This window comes from Nomascus leucogenys, chromosome 2 (genome assembly GCF_006542625.1).
Source record: "Nomascus leucogenys isolate Asia chromosome 2, Asia_NLE_v1, whole genome shotgun sequence".
NCBI lineage: Eukaryota > Metazoa > Chordata > Mammalia > Primates > Hylobatidae > Nomascus > Nomascus leucogenys.
In genome coordinates, this window is record NC_044382.1 from 9,840,197 (window position 1) to 9,855,820 (window position 15,624).

Sequence of the window (15,624 nt, forward strand, 5' to 3'; positions counted from 1 at the left end):
TCTATCATGAGCATCTATTGAGATGATGCGTTAATAATTCTCCATAATATCATGACAGAGTCTGTCTGTTGTAATGCACGGTATCACTCTATTGCGTTTTATTTGTGTGCATTTACGCAATTCTACATCTGGATACTTTTCCAAAGATAATAGTATTTTAATTTTAATCCTGCCTTCCTTCAGTAGAAAATAAAGCCCGGGAGAGGGTTCCCGAAGGTAGCTTTGACATGTCTTTTGTGGAGGGTTGTCCTGGGATAGTTTAGCTCAAGTTACACGTGAAAATTCCAACACCAAGAAATCCCTCCACCTGAGAGGTGGAGAAAATTAAAAGAGTCTAGGAGTTTTTTAGCACAGCCATAGTTCTTTTCACCTGTCCTGCAGCCCCGAAGACCATGGTGTGCTCTGCAGACAGAGTATGACAATCTGGTGTCAATAACCAATTCCTGTATAACACCTTTTTTGTTGCTTTTTTATGTTTTTTTGAAGGAATAAAATGGGTTATGTATGTAATATATGCTATTTAAGTTGGGGTGTGATCATGGTTGATATCCTGACTTACACATTATATATATTTTGATTTAGAAAAAAAAAACCCCCGATATCTATGTATTATCCCTCAACTAAAATAGCTCAGTCTCCAACTAGAATGTATTTTAGTCAAGGCATCTTTTTAAGAGACATTATTTTCACACTCACAGGATGGAAAGGGAAATAAAAAAGGAGTCTGGAAATAGGTGCATTTAATTCTCCCCAATTTAAATCAAAGTGGTGCATCTTTAAGGCAATAACGATATTCCTTCTTCCCCTCTTCATGAACGCTTCCATCAATGAATTTCTTTAATGTCGATGATGGTTGGTGCAGTTTGAGGGAATCTGTATTTAGTCAGAAAATGCTTCAATAGAATGACCTACCAGATGGGCCCCGTAACAATGCACAGAGGCATCAAACCACCACAGACATTTGGTGCTTAGAATAATAAAAAGACTATAAAATTAGATTAGTTGAGTCTAATTTGGAATTGGTATATTCCCCATGCACCCTTGCCGCTCTTGAGCAGATAAAGCCTTGAGATTTAGCACTGTGTCAGAGCAGAAGACTGCAACTTCCAGTAAAAGGGAGACGAGGGAACGGGAGAGAGGAAAAAAGCATTCTGGGAGGTCGCGGAGGGCAGAGCAGTGACCTCCAATGATTTACAGGCCTTTAGCTTAATGAAATTGTTTCAGTGACATGACGGTAAGAGCTCGTAATGGATTGGATGCCCTAATGTAATGAAATTACTCCCTTCTGCCTAAAAAAAAAAAAAAAAAAAAAAAAATGCGCAATTAATATTTACTGAGACCTGACAGCCTTTTGGTGCGCTCGTCTGTGTAGTTCTCTCAGACAGTCAGAGAGGAGAGACGGAGCAGCGTGGCAGACAGGCTGGCTCTGCACGAGCTCCTGGCGGGGACCAGCAGCGCCTGCAAGGGGGTGGAGGGACAGGCACTCGGGTGGCCCGGGCCGCCGGCCCCTCACACTGCCCCCGCTCAGCCTTCATGCTCTCCCCTGCTTTTCCACAGGCAACTGGACAACAACCACATCAGCTGCATTGAAGATGGAGCCTTCCGAGCGCTGCGCGATTTGGAGATCCTGTGAGTTGATTTTGCGATCGCTGCCTTGTGTGTGCGTGCCTGTGTGTGTATGTGTGTGTGTCCGCGTGGGGAGGAGAGAGGGGGAGAGTGTGTGCAGGAGGGTCTGTGTGGATGCATTTCTGGTCTTCTGCTGCAGTGCTATTAAAATTGGGAACCAGGGGATCCCTCCGGCTCACCTTGGTCAAAGTGTTTGCAGGCAGCCAAGTGTGATTTCTTACCTCCCACAAACTGGGGTTCCTGCTAATTAAGTCTCAATTGAGTCTTTCTCCTTTTCCCCCAGTGCTCCCGCAGTATTTGTTGCTGGGAGAAACAGATGGGCTGGAGCAGACCCCCCTAGAGCCTGCCACAGCATCAGGGACAGTGTGTTTGAGTGCGGGCACACCGGGAGACAGGGTCCGGGTTGGGGGCCAGAGAGAGAGGGGTTACTGCCAGGAGGTCAGCTGGAATTACCTGAATCAGAAAGGGACCTTGGCACAGGGCAGGGGAATGCCACACAGCCTGGGAAAGCCCAGTCATTGCTATTGCTCCTGGGATCTCATCTCAGGCTTCAATTCAAACTTTAAACAGTGACCATGACCTTAAGGGGGCCGGGGGTGGTGTGGGCGGGGGGGGGTGTGTGGGCAATGGGGGCAGCTGAGAGGAAGCAGCCCCTTCCCCATAATCCCACCCTGTACACCTTGTCTAAAAAGAACGTGTGGCTGCCTTTCTGAGCTCTGGATTTTCAAATGAGTCTAACTAAGAAAACCCGACTCCCAGGAGGAAAGTCAGCTAGGAGTCATGTTGGGGTCATTCCAACTAAAGTTGAATTGTGTAAGAAAACATTTTGGTTATTCTCACCAGAGCTACACTTCTAGCTGTGCCTGATTTAGAGAAGCCCAGAGAGGAAGGCAGTACAGCACAGAAGAACTTGGGTCACTTCTGTCAGGAGATGTGTGGTTGAGTCCGGATTCTACCACTGATTAGTCGTGTGACCTTGGGCAAGTCTCTTCGGCTCTGGGAGCCTCAGTTTCCTCATTTGTAAAATGAAAGGGTTGGTTGCTCTGTTTTGGGAGTGACTTCCCCTTTCCAAATTCTGTAGCTGCTTGGTTCTAAAAATAATTCCTATGGTACGATTCTAGCCAGTGACTGATAGCAGAGTGGGGTTTCTCGAGCATCCTCCTAAAAATAAAAAATTACACAGTCACAGGTTACCTATCTCTGATTCCAGAAGAATCAATGAATGCCAAATAAACAGGTGAATGAATATTTTAAAGCATTCCTTTGTATGTGAAAGAATGAATGAAATGTCCTCCCTCCGCCTTCCTCTTCACCTGGCCCCGCAGACACTAGCAACGGGTTGGAGAGAGCCTCTCCACGTTATTTGAGAGGAAGGTGATTCCAAGAGGAATCACGGGAAATAAAAGAGGATGCTGATGCTGCAAGCTGCTTGAAATCGGATGAAAGCCGAGAATTCCCGGTCCAGAAAAGACAGGACCCACAGCCAGGGAGGTCAGATTGTCATTTCTGAGATAGATTGTCTCTCCTCACCCAAACTCTGACCCTGGAACTGGCAACAAATGCCTGTCTGCGAGGGAGAGGATGCCAGCCCAAATTTAGTAACCTAGGACTCCTCTTATCAGGAGGCTGGGGCTGAGAAGGGTAGGCAGGATTTTCCCTGCCTGCAAAATAGCATTTGTAGAAAGGGCTGCTCAGAGCACATCACCTTTTTCCTCCCTTGACAGAGAGAATGAGAAAGATAAGAAAATTCCTTGGGAAGAGACCAGGAAATGGAAGTCACCAGCTGCCACGAAACAGCTGTGACAACCTGACGGTCCTCATGTTCATTCTCTGTGCTAGGAACAGTGATGTCTTACCTCACCAGGAAGGCAGTCTGAGGGAGAAGAGAGGGCTTTACAGCGAGACACACCTGGGTGGGGCTTGGGTCAAGTGTCTTAATCTCTCTGAGTCTGTCTCCTCAACTTTTAAAAACAGACAGTGTATGTACTACATAGGAGGGGCTCTCATAAGTGCCATCCCTTCTACTTTCCTAACTTTGCCCCTGTACACCCTCACCCCCATCAAGCCCTTGCCCAGGACAGATTTGGACAACTCTCCTCTACTCAGATACAAAAAAAAAAATAAATAAAAAAAAATAAAAAAATAAAAAAAGAGGTATCCAGATGCACCAGGTGTCTCCAAGTTGAAGCTTTAAAAACCTGTGACTGAAAGAAAAAAAAAAAGTTCTCATTCCTTATCATTGCAAAGAGCCCATAGGATCTGATTAGTTTAGCTTCTCAATTCCAAACAAAGCCAGATCAATAGCTTTGTTTTAAAGACACTCTCATTTGGCTTCACATGGCTAACTGCTTAAAATTAATCATAATCAGTTATTCCGTGGGTTTTTAATTTCCAGCAGAGGCACATGGCTTTGAAACCATCCATCTTAATGGTGAGCCATTCTGAAATTGGCTGGAGCTGACATCTCCATTTAAAGAACCTCCCCTCCCCACCCCTAGACCTTCCAAATCTCATCCACACATTGACATTTTCTAATGCTTCTCTGTAATCACAATTTAGGCTCCATAAAGAATCCTGGCAATGAAATAATAAATAGGAACTCAGTGACAGTATCACACATTAGCTTGATAAATTTCTGAGTGAAAGAGGAGAGTTCAAAACATCCTATCCCCAGCAAGAGCATTTTAAAATATCTGAAGCTTCAAAGTCTGCAAATTAAGAAGACAAAATGTAATGTTTCAGGTGTGTTTTCTCTGACACCAGGCGGCATGAAGTAGAAATCAAGGAAAGACACATTGGTTGTCCCAGAAAGCTCTCAAATTAACTTAAGGAAAGTGTATGGATGTCAACCGTGAGTAGAAGTATTTCACATGCAATAACCCTGTTATTCCACCCCTCCTGTGGATGGAAATACCATAAAACTTCTTTCCATCGAGGCTGACGATGATTTTACCAGTTACATTGAATGAGAAAGTTGGAGGCGAGCCTGAGAGGGAACCACTGACTATGAGAAGAAATGAACTGGTACAAGGTTGGGAAAGACTGAAATCTGCCCACTTCAACCTCACTTTTGACTCATTCCCAATGGGGGGATGTCAAGCGCAGAGTATGGTGGACAGGGAAAGGAGCCATCCCCTCCCCTTTCCAAGAAGTAAGAAGAAAAGCGTAGTATGGGGGGGCGAAACTTCTCATTCCTTCCGTGCCACTACGGAGGAGGAATAATGAGGAAAATGAAAATCGCTAGCAGTTACTGAAGCCCAGCGATACCACCAGTGCTTTTACGTGCGCTAGCTCTTGCCATCCTCACAATCTCTCAGTAGAGCTACTGTTACCCTCACCCTGCTTTTACAAAAAAAGTAGCCCATCTCAGAGAAGGCAAGTAACTGCTCACCTAATTAGCAGCAGAGTCTGTGTGATTAACCATTCTACCAAGCTGCCTTTTGGATGCATGTTGCCAAGGCTGTCATGGTGTTTGGCTGCCCTGAAGCATGGCGGGTGTGGGCTGCAGGGTGGTGTGAACTGGCCTCAAGAACTGCTGGAGGCAAACTAGCAATGACTCACAATCCTGCTGGGGAGAACGTCGGAGCCTTTCACAGGCTTGTGAAATTGGCCCTGTCATTCCCTTTACCCAGTTAACGGGTGCCCACAAAGTTGAAGGTAAATCAAACTCGCAGGAGTAAGGAACTCATCCTGCTTTTTCACTGATACACTTGTCATCCCAGAGATGATTTATTCCCACTCATGGCCATTGCCATAGACTTTGGCACTCCACAGTTCGGGCGCCCTACTTTCTAGAACTGTCTCCCCCCCCCGCCCAAAAAAAAAATACAGCCTCAAGTTTGTGGCATTTCAGGTTCTTAATTGAGGGACCGAGCCTCTGTGAGTCAGACCCTCTGCTGTTAGTCAAATCATTGCCCTTTAATTTCCACCTGTTCTATGCTTTTGGCAATTCGCATCCAACACTAGGTTTTTTCCAAGTAAGTCATGCTTATACTGCAGTTGAATATGCCAAGACTGCATTCCTGGCTCTGTGTGGTCAGGATGCACTGTGCTGGTGCACTGAGCCCTGGGTTTCTAGCCCATACCAGCCAGGCTGAGGATGGCCAGGCATTTCACCAGTTATAGTGGCACCTCCCTGACCAATGTACCATCATGGGTCAGAAAAAAAAAATGCTTAACTCTAATGAAAAAAAAAATAGGGACAAATTAAACAAAAATGAGAAAACCTCATTAATAACATATGTCATGAATTGTTTCTCAATAGTATTATGGGAGAATAAAAAATACTTCTGGACACTGTCCCTTGACTAAAGGTAGCAAGTCAGAAGTTCAATAAATACGTTGTCAAAAATGCCGGACCACAGATAACAGAAACACATCCTGAAAATGCTCTCATCTCCCGGTGATTGGTCTGCCCTTGAGAAATCACTGGTGCCAGGTAAATGGCCTGGAGATCCCAACAGGTCCATAGATAACCAGCGTGTGCTGTTTGGAAGCTCTCACTCCCATTTATGTCACTTGCCAATTTTGGAAATTCATTGACATTATTATAGGCTGGCGCTGGTGGGACCTTAGGTGTCTCCAGGATGACCTCTCATTGTCCAGATTAAGACACAGGGAGCAGGCACTGGAGAGAGGCCCATGCCGCCTGGCATTCTGCACCCCGAGCCCCTCGCCTGGTTCACCCTAGGCCTGGCCCTGGCTGGGAGACTTGCCTGAAGACAGCAGCAAGTTGGCAGTAACAGGGAATTTGGGACTCCTCACCCGTGTTTCTGTCCACATTGGGCAACTATATGCAATTGTTCAGAAGGGAGCCCCTGGTAAGATTGGGAATCCCAAGCACAGTTCATCCTTTCAAAACCCACCATTAAGTTTTGGGTATTATTTAGGAGATTGGGGGAGGGCAAATGTTTGTCTGTGACAGAATCAAGGGATGATCCGGCTTTTAGCTCTCTTTAAACCAGAGGCTACAAACTAGACCACAGACCATATTGCTCCCGTAGGTGAGATTTTTCTTTTGTCCTGCGGAGTGTTTTTTAAAAATTGAAATTAGCATTTCACATTTAAAAATTGAGATATGTTACATAAACGCCCAGATTTCCAGCTTCTCTGGAAAAACCAGAAGCACTGGCAACTGTGGGCCGGCATTTCTGCATTGCAGTCAGCTGTGGCTGAGGAGCACCTATCCTCTTTGGATGGGGCATGTAGACCCCACTCTGCCACTGACCCCTACCAATTTACATTAACTGCCAGCCCATGTGGCCCCTGTGCTGACCCATCCAAGAAGCAAAGACACACTGTGTGGCCAGCACAGTGCTGGGCGCTGGGTACAGTAAAGCTTGAAGTGAGCAGGTGCTTGGCAGGCTGAGCTCCATAGGCCAGAGCTCACCAGCAGGATGGAGCAGGCACACAGAGAGCGCTTAGTGATGTGGAGTCCAGGACGCCTGAACCTAAGCAAGGACACCCCAGGGCAATCACGAATCCCCCGTGTCTCACCTCCTGAGGAGCTCTTCTCAAGGGTTAAACTCGTCTCCAAATTGCCTTTGATGTTACAGCAGTTGTAATTGGTTTTATGCCTATGAGGGTGAAAAACAAGAGGTGACTCTAGCTCCACGTCTTCATCACAAGAGCCACCCCACCTGCCCTGGTTCTTGTTCCCCAGGCCCCTGGATCAACTGGTGTAACTGAGGCCGCCGAGCCCATGTTTAGAGAGGAGAATTTGAAGAGTTAAAGCAATAGTAGAACTAACCAGACTTTTAGGGTAGTTCTAATTCAGTCATATCCTGGTGGGTTCAACGTGGCCTGATGCAGAACCCCACAGGTAGACGCAGAAGAGTGAATGGGGAAAAGGTCCTTTTCTGGTACAAGAGGAAGGCAGTGGAAACAAATTGACAGCAGTCCTGAAACCTAGGTAAGGATGTGCTCACTCTTCTAGAGCGGGGTTGGTGTCCTGGTACAGGGTGTTAGGGCATTCAAGCACAATGTTGCCCACTTCAGAGAACCCAGAGTTTAATGCAAGTCGCAGTGTGTTGGCCACTTCAGCTGAGCTTCCTCTGGTTGCAGAGACAGAGGATTAACGAATAATAATAATGATATAACAATAATATATAGTACCATGGTACAATAATTATTAGTATGATTATATTATTCTTGTTAGAGCCTCCACGTTTGAGCATCTACTATTTTTGAGAGTCTACTTCTATTTTTGAGCATCTTCAGGCACCATGGTAAGTCAGTAGAATGAGGCATCTCAATTAAATCTTCACCACAACTTTATGAGGCACATCCTAGGAACTGCATTTCACCAGTCAGGAAACTGATGCTTAGAAAAGTTCTGACTTGCCCAGAGTCACAGTAGCAAGTACAAGGGGACTACTCTTTCTGAACTCAGATCCAGTTCTGCCTGATATCTGAGCCCCTGCCCTTAACAAAAATTACAATTAAAATTAAAAGCATCTATCAGAACACACATACATAGAAACAATTATATGCACTAGTGAGATTATTGTCTGTTGTGAATGCCCAGAAAATTCAGAAACCATAGTTATTGAAACACTGACCCATAGGGTGCTTAGATCTAAATTTATGACCTCAGCTTAATCAGCATCAGATCCAGTTCCACAAAAACTGCCCCAGACATGAAGGTGCAGAGCCGTGGTTGAGCTTTGGAGGGGTTAGAGTCCTCTCATAGAACCAGCTTCCAGCTCATCTTTACCAGACCAGGTGGTTTGGGGTTCATTTCCTTATTGAAAACTGGAAACTGTAATTCCCAACCCTGAGAATAGCTGTGTCGGTTAAAAGAGGTATCGTTGGTGTGTGCCTAGCAAATAGCAGGCTCCCAATCGGGACGCTCGTAAGTAAAGTTGGTAAATACTTCTGTACTGTTTCTCTGCTTTATATCCACATCTCACTCACCCCTGGCACATACTAAGTGACCAGTAAAAGTATGTGGAACCAAATCGAGTTGAAATTAATTAACTGAATTGAAGCCCACACCGCCAGTCTCTAGAGTGCCTGTTATGGCTTGTCTCTGAACAGAACAAGATATGGTTGTCCTGGAATCATTTTAAATGTTGAACAATGTAGTATTTTACGGAACCAGTCCACTTTTCACATTACCTTTGATTTTGCATTTCTCTGGCTAAATGGTGATCTTTCTTTCTCCTTTTAATAGGGAACAAAATCAGAGCTACAGTGAAAATTGGTGTGTTACAACAGAGACCAGACTCATTTTTATTTATTTATAAAATGTTTCACCTGGGTTTCTCTGGGAGCTACAAACATTTTATCAGGGTGTTTAGTCATGACATGGTTTTGAATATAGAACTGTCATGGCTTAATGAAAGTCTTAAAATATCTCCAGATATTTTTCTTTTGGTACTGTGCTGTAAATTGTGATATGTTCATGCAATCAGGATTAAAATTGCACTCTGTAGAAAGCATTTGAAACTTCCATTCAGCCCCTAGAATACTAGGAAAGGAACTGGGTTTTCTATAAATGCTCTTGTGCCGCTCAACACACACCTCCTTCTTAGTCATCCAGACTCCAAGTTCCATGACAGTCATGCTCTTCAAATGATTAGCTTGGTTTTGAGAACCCCAGCTTAAGGAAAAAGTAAAAATTACTTTGAAATCTAAATTTTTTTTTCCATTTAAATAAGTAGCACTTTCACCTTTAAAATACATAGAATCTGGGGGAAACTTGTGGTTTCTAGTTGATTTCACTTTCCTGTTAACCAAAAGCTAGTTTCACCTCTGAAGTTGAAAATGTATTGGTGCACATTCCTGGGTTAAGAGGATATGGAGAAGATCATTGTATTGTTTTTGATCAGCAAAGGATCTTGAATCAACAAACCTCCTGTTAACTTCTCCCGTGAGTAGCGCTCAGGTGGAGTCAGCAAGTCATGGTGGTCTTGCTGTCCCCAGGGGCCACAGATTCCAGCTGCCGGGTCTCTGCACTAGAATTCAGACTTGACAAACTTGGTTTGGGAGCAATCTTTTGAAATGCTTTGTCCCACCTAGAACAAACTGGAAAAATAGTTCTGCATGTTTGAAGAAAGATTCCAGGGAGTTTTCTTTCAAGGGCAAGATGTGGAAGGCGGGGGAAGTGCCGTAGAGCAGCCACATGCCTACAGCGGTCAGTTCACTCCCAAAACCAGGCTTCTGTGCTGATTTGCAAAGGTGCCCCTGCCTGATGGTCAGCCTCTGCCCTTTCACCATCCCCTCAGCTCACAGCAGGGGCTTTGGTGACCAGTATTTGAGCATGTTTAGTGAATAACTTGCCTCTAGATCAGCGCTCATCCCATGACACTCATGGACCTCCAAGCCAGGGAGCCTTGTTCTTCTTGAACAGCCAAACCTGCCTGCCACGGCTGCTGCCGTTTCCACCAGGGATGCCCAAGACCGGACAGCTCAACTTACCTGTGGCCTAAAGTCTGCTTTTCTATAGACCTGAGTCTTTAAAGTCAAGATCCTAGGATCTCTCACAGGAATTTGGCCCTCTTCTACCCATTGGCTTAATGGAAGGAAGGATGATGTGGAGAAGGTGATGGAGACACAAGGCTGGGAAGAATTGGAGCAACATTCCTACATTTCCCTGAGCTTTCATTTTCTATCTTTGAAGGTATTAAAAAGTAAGGGATGGGCCAGGCGAGGTAGCTCACGCCTGTAATCCCATTGCCAAGGCAGAGGGATTGCTTGAGCCCAGGAGTTTGAGACCAGTCTAGACAACATAGCAAGACCTCTACACAAACAAAAACAAAAACGAAAAAAAAGGTTTTCTTTTTTGAGATGGAGTCTTGCTCTGTTGCCCAGGCTGGAGTGCAGTGGTGGAACCTGGGCTCACTGCAACCTCCGCCTCCTGGGTTCAAGCGATTCTCTTGTCTCAGTCTCCTAAGTAGCTGGGATTACAGGTGCCCGCCAACATATCTGGCTAATTATTTTGTATTTTTAGTAGAGATGGGGTTTCACCATGTTGGCCAGTCTGGTCTCGAACTCCTGACCTCAAGTGATCTGCCCGCCTTGGCCTCCCAAAGTGCTGGGATTACAGGTGTGAGTCACCGCACCCAGAAAAAAAAAAAAAAAAACTTTTTTTTTTTTGAAGTAAGGGATGGTGGATGAAGGAGGGATGAAGGAAATATTGATTCCATTTCTCCGAGGTCATATTTGGATCCTTAAAACTCATTGTCAAAAAGCTCTAGAGAGTCCATTTTCTTTTGACTTATAACTAAATCGGAGGACTCCAACTGCTGGCCCATGGGTTGAATGAAAACAGCAGATGTGGGATTTTATATTTTTCTTTAATTTTTTTGTTTACAAATAATTAGAATGTTTACAATGTCTACAAATAATTAGAATTTGTTGCCAACATTTAAAACTCAAGTAATTTTATGTAAAATTTATAATTCAACTTCCAATGAATATCTAGAAGCTTTGGCAACCCTGGGCCCGCCTGTGGCTAGGATCTCTCCAGCAGCACCGTCCAATAGAACTTTCTGTGATGAGGGAAATATTGGATCTCTGTATTATCCAGGATGGAAGCCCCTGGCTGCACATGACTCATGAACACTTGAGGTGCATCTTACACAACTGAGAAACTGAATTTTTAATTTTTATTTAATTTTAATTGGTTCCAATGTGAATTGCCACATGTAACTCATGGCTACCTTATTGGACGGTGCAAGTTGGGAGCTAAGTGTGGGTGGGTACCCTGTCTGGACAGGGCATGCTCTGCAAATCACCATAGCTCCCACCAGGCCTGCTTCCCTGTCCTGCTCCAAATCTCTCCAGCCGCTTCACATCCATTAAGAATGTTTAAATAGTGTCTTTTCTAAAAATAAATCTTTGAAATATCTGCCACTCCCCTCACCCTCCACCTCCATCTTTTTTTTTTTTTTTCGAGACAGAGTCTCGCTGTGTCTCCCAGGCTGGAGTGCAGTGGCATGATCTCGGCTCACTGCAACCTCCACCTCCCAGGTTCAAGCGATTCTCCTGCCTCAGCCTCCTGAGCAGCTGGAATTACAGGCATGCACCACCATACCTGGCTGATTTTTGTATTTTTGGTAGAGACAGGGTTTCACCATGTTGGACCACCCTGGTCTCAAACTCCTGACCTCGAGCGATCCGCCCGCCTCTGCCTCCCAAAGTGCTGAGTTTACAGGCATGAGCCACTGTACCTGGCCCTTTCTCCATCTAAATTTAAACATCTGGGTCTTATACCCACAAAAGACCCATTTTTATCAAAACCCAGGAGTGGGATCCTTACAACCATGGCCCACCAAAACAAAACCCTCTCAGTGTAAATTCGTTCCCTGATCCCCATTATTTGCTTCTCACAGCCTTGCAAATGACTTCCACAAAGTCAGCTCGGTAAGAAAATCACTCCCCTGCCTGAGCCCTTCCTGTCTCTATAGGTACACTAGAGATGCGGCAGCCAGTTAGGGAACCAAGCCCATTAACCCCACAGAAGCTGAGCCGGGTATTTGCATAAACAGAGAAAGAAAAAGAGCCGACCCTGCCTAACTGTTTTCACATGCTGTACACTGGGGGTTACTTGTGACTTTTAGACTTTGGCCAGATGTCCTGTCTGTGCAGAGCTGGGCAGATCTGGGCATCTATGACCACTTCTTCTAACATCTGGAAAACGATTCCCAATCCAGAAATGCGATTTTAGAGCCAGCACAACCCAATTGGAATTAGAGAGTGAAATTTTAGGCTAGAAAGACCCTGGAGTTCAGCTAGTTCCACCACTTCATTTTAAAAGAAACCCCCTCAGAAAGGTTAAATGACTTGCCCACAGCCATAGGAAAAATTCATGGAAGAACCAGGCCAGAAAGCAGGTCTTTTGGCTCTTTATCCAGTTCTCTTTATTGCTGTCTGCTTGCCCCTAAATTAGCAGGCAGGAAACAAAAGTAAGTGAAGCCAGCTTTCATGTCCTGTTCATGCCATCACCTCTTAATCTCCAGCATTTCGCTAGAGGGAACGTTTTGCATTCAGCATGAGGACAACACCCTCCCTTTCTAGGGCCTTCCAGGCCTTTGGCCACTGCTTGGGAAATGGCCAGTCTAGTACCCCAATAGATTGTCCAGTCAGATGGCAGTCTGGAAGAGACCAGATTCCACATCGTTGATCCCTGGCTACCAGGGATGACCAGAAAGCTGTTGAGTAAGCACTGGAGTCCCCTGCCCATTGCTGAGCCCAATTAGCCCAAGCTGTAAATTGCACTCAGCTCCCTGGGAGACTCCCTCCCTTGCAAATATCAGAGGATAAAAAGCAGGACCTCTCTGGCATCACAGCCCAGGAACAGAGCCTCATGCACCCTGTGCAGCTTTTTCTAACAGCTCTGAAGTGGCTCAGTTCCGACTGTCCACAAAAAGTGACCTATGTTTGGCCACAGAACTAATGAGTAGCATGCAAAAACCAGACAGGAGCTCACCTGCCTGGTGGAAAACAGTCTTACCTTTAGAAACAGAAACTTATTCAGGGCTCTTTGTCCCCAAGTAATAATGGTTGTGGGGGGAGAAACATTGAATAATTTACAATCATTTAAAGATAATTCCTCCCTGGCGGCGGCTCTTCGGGAGTTGCAGTATAGAAGGAAGGTTTCAACTACATTTCACCATAATGCCACTGAAGCAGTTTGATCTTCTTACTTTATTTTTGTCTGATTTAAATTATCAAATTAATTTGGTTCAGAGGCCAAAAACTGGCACCTGCAAGCCAGATCCAGCCCCCAGGTGTTTCATTTGTGGGTTTTGATACTCAAGGTGTTTTAGCTGCCAATATTAAAAAACCAGGAGACCTCATATGAAAATTCTAGACGTCTGGCTTTCTCTTTAAAAATAACAAAAGGGAAGAACTGGCAATGCTGCACCCCCATTCCAGCATAGCACAGTCTCTTGAAACAAGAAGTGACGATCCCATTTAGTAAGGCTGGGTTTACAACAGTCCCCACACAGCTCACTCACTTATATGACAAGCCTCACTCCCATAGGCAATTGTGTTTGTACTCCTGGATAAGCCCAGAAGGCTGTTCAGAGTGGAAATTTATTTGTATCAAAAGATGCCAAAAACCTGACCGTTCATGCTTTGATGTTCGCCAACCCATTCAGTAAACAGTGAGCCTTCCTACGTGCCAAACACTGGGCCAGGCTCTGGCTATGTAACTACATGAAACAGACTTGCTGTCTGTCCATGCCTAGTATACACATTCATGGATATTTTCAAAATGTCCCTCTTCTTCCTCTCTTACTGGGCTAGGCACCAAATGCAGCTGAGGTGGAAATTGCCTGTTTCTTCCCTTTTCAACCGCAAACTCACCTGTCCAGTAATGTAAGTTGGAGGTCACTCTTCATCCGTGGACACGTTGGCAGTTGCCTGATTTCTTTTTTTTTTTTTTTTTTTTTTTTTTTTTGAGGCGGAGTCTTGCTCTGTTGCCCAGGCTGGAGTGCAGTGGCGCTATCTCGGCTCACTGCAAGCTCCATCTCCCAGGTTCACGCCATTCTCCTGCCTCAGCCTCTCAGAATAGCTGGGAATACAGGCGCCCGCCACCACGCCCGGCTAACTTTTTTTGTATTTTTAGCAGAGACGGGGTTTCACCGTGGTCTCGATCTCCTGACCTCGTAATCCGCCCGCCTCGGCCTCCCAAAGTGCTGGGATTACAAGCGTGAGCCACCGCGCCCGGCCGGCAGTTGCCTGATTTCTAAGTCAAGACTGTCCATGGTCTCGGGCTATAGATGATGAAACAGAATTGGGAGACCAAGGCCATCTCATTCACATGGTCATTTTAAGTACATTTTAAAATAAACTCCATCATTGGAAGGCAGTTGAGCCATTCTGAATCACTGCTAGGCAGCATCTGTGATCATCTCAATAAATGACTAAGGAGTTCTTTGGAGTCAAGGGACCCCCAAACACGGGATCTGATTGAGTAGTGACAGGATTTGAGGATTTATCTTTCTCTTTTGATCTTCCACTTTTAACATTTTTTGTAGGCATTATTTTTCTTTGAACACTGAGGCTCTGCCGAGTGGATGGAGACGAATTTCTGCCTGTCATAATATGAATATATAATAAAAGAAGAACCAAAGACAAGCCCTTTTGTTAAGGAATCTGTATTATCAAAGGCCCAAATTGGCAGCTGATTGTTTTTATTTATTTCTGTAGGTTTTACATGACACCTGGAGACCATTTAAAATGTTACTTGGCGGTGAGAGCTGTGTGTTTAAAAATAACGCTCACCCGGTGCCAAATCACTTTAGAGTCGGGTACAAATATTGAGACAAAAACCCCAGCTGTTATTGCTTTGGCTGCTAATTTGAGGTGTCAAATGAGAGCTCGACTGCTATACGTCAGTGAATAAGGCCCCTTGTGAGATCATTATGTTTTCTAACAGTTGAGAGTAATGGACTAATCAGTGCAGCATCAGTTGTTTTCATTATATGCCCACACAATGGTTATGAGCTTTAATTTAAACGGTCCACAGGGAGATCAAGGAACTCAGTAATATGCAGCACCCAGGATAGTCCAGGAAAGCAGGTAATGCGAAAGAGATGGCTTCCCACCCTTGTCTCACCTCTCCCTCCACTCTCCCCCACCCCCACCAATCTCGCTTATTCCTCCTGCCTCATATGCCCTTGGAGACCCATCACGCACTCCAAACAAGCAAAAGAGAAGCTTTGCTTAAGGAGCAGGCAGATCTGTACTTTCTATGCCACAGGGTATTCTTAAAAATTCCAGCCAACCCATCCAACAGTAAGGGTCACTAGGCTTTTGGCAACGCTGATGTGTGTTAGCCAAACCTTGACCTTAGACGCCTTTGAGACCTAGTTGTCCTGTCTCCTGTGTTGCCTTTCCTACCTCCCTTGTTCTCTGTACTGAGCTCTCCCTGCTCCTTGGACAGGAGGAGGGCTGTCTAATGCTGTTGGCTTGGAGCAGCTGCAGCAGTGAGGCCAACACCGCGTTCCCTGCCACTTCTGGGACCAGTAAAGGATGGGTCCC

At 45.2% G+C, this 15,624-nt stretch overlaps 1 protein-coding gene across 3 annotated transcripts in view; it reads left to right on the forward strand.

Moving 5' to 3' along the window:
* Positions 1-15,624, forward strand: part of SLIT3 (slit guidance ligand 3) — a 639,482-nt gene that overhangs the window by 457,015 nt on the left and 166,843 nt on the right. For all 3 annotated transcript variants that reach the window (XM_030825194.1, XM_030825195.1, XM_030825202.1), the window contains one exon: positions 1,558-1,629. In XM_030825194.1, coding sequence (XP_030681054.1) covers positions 1,558-1,629 — 72 coding nt within the window. The remainder of the gene's footprint in view (positions 1-1,557; positions 1,630-15,624) is intronic.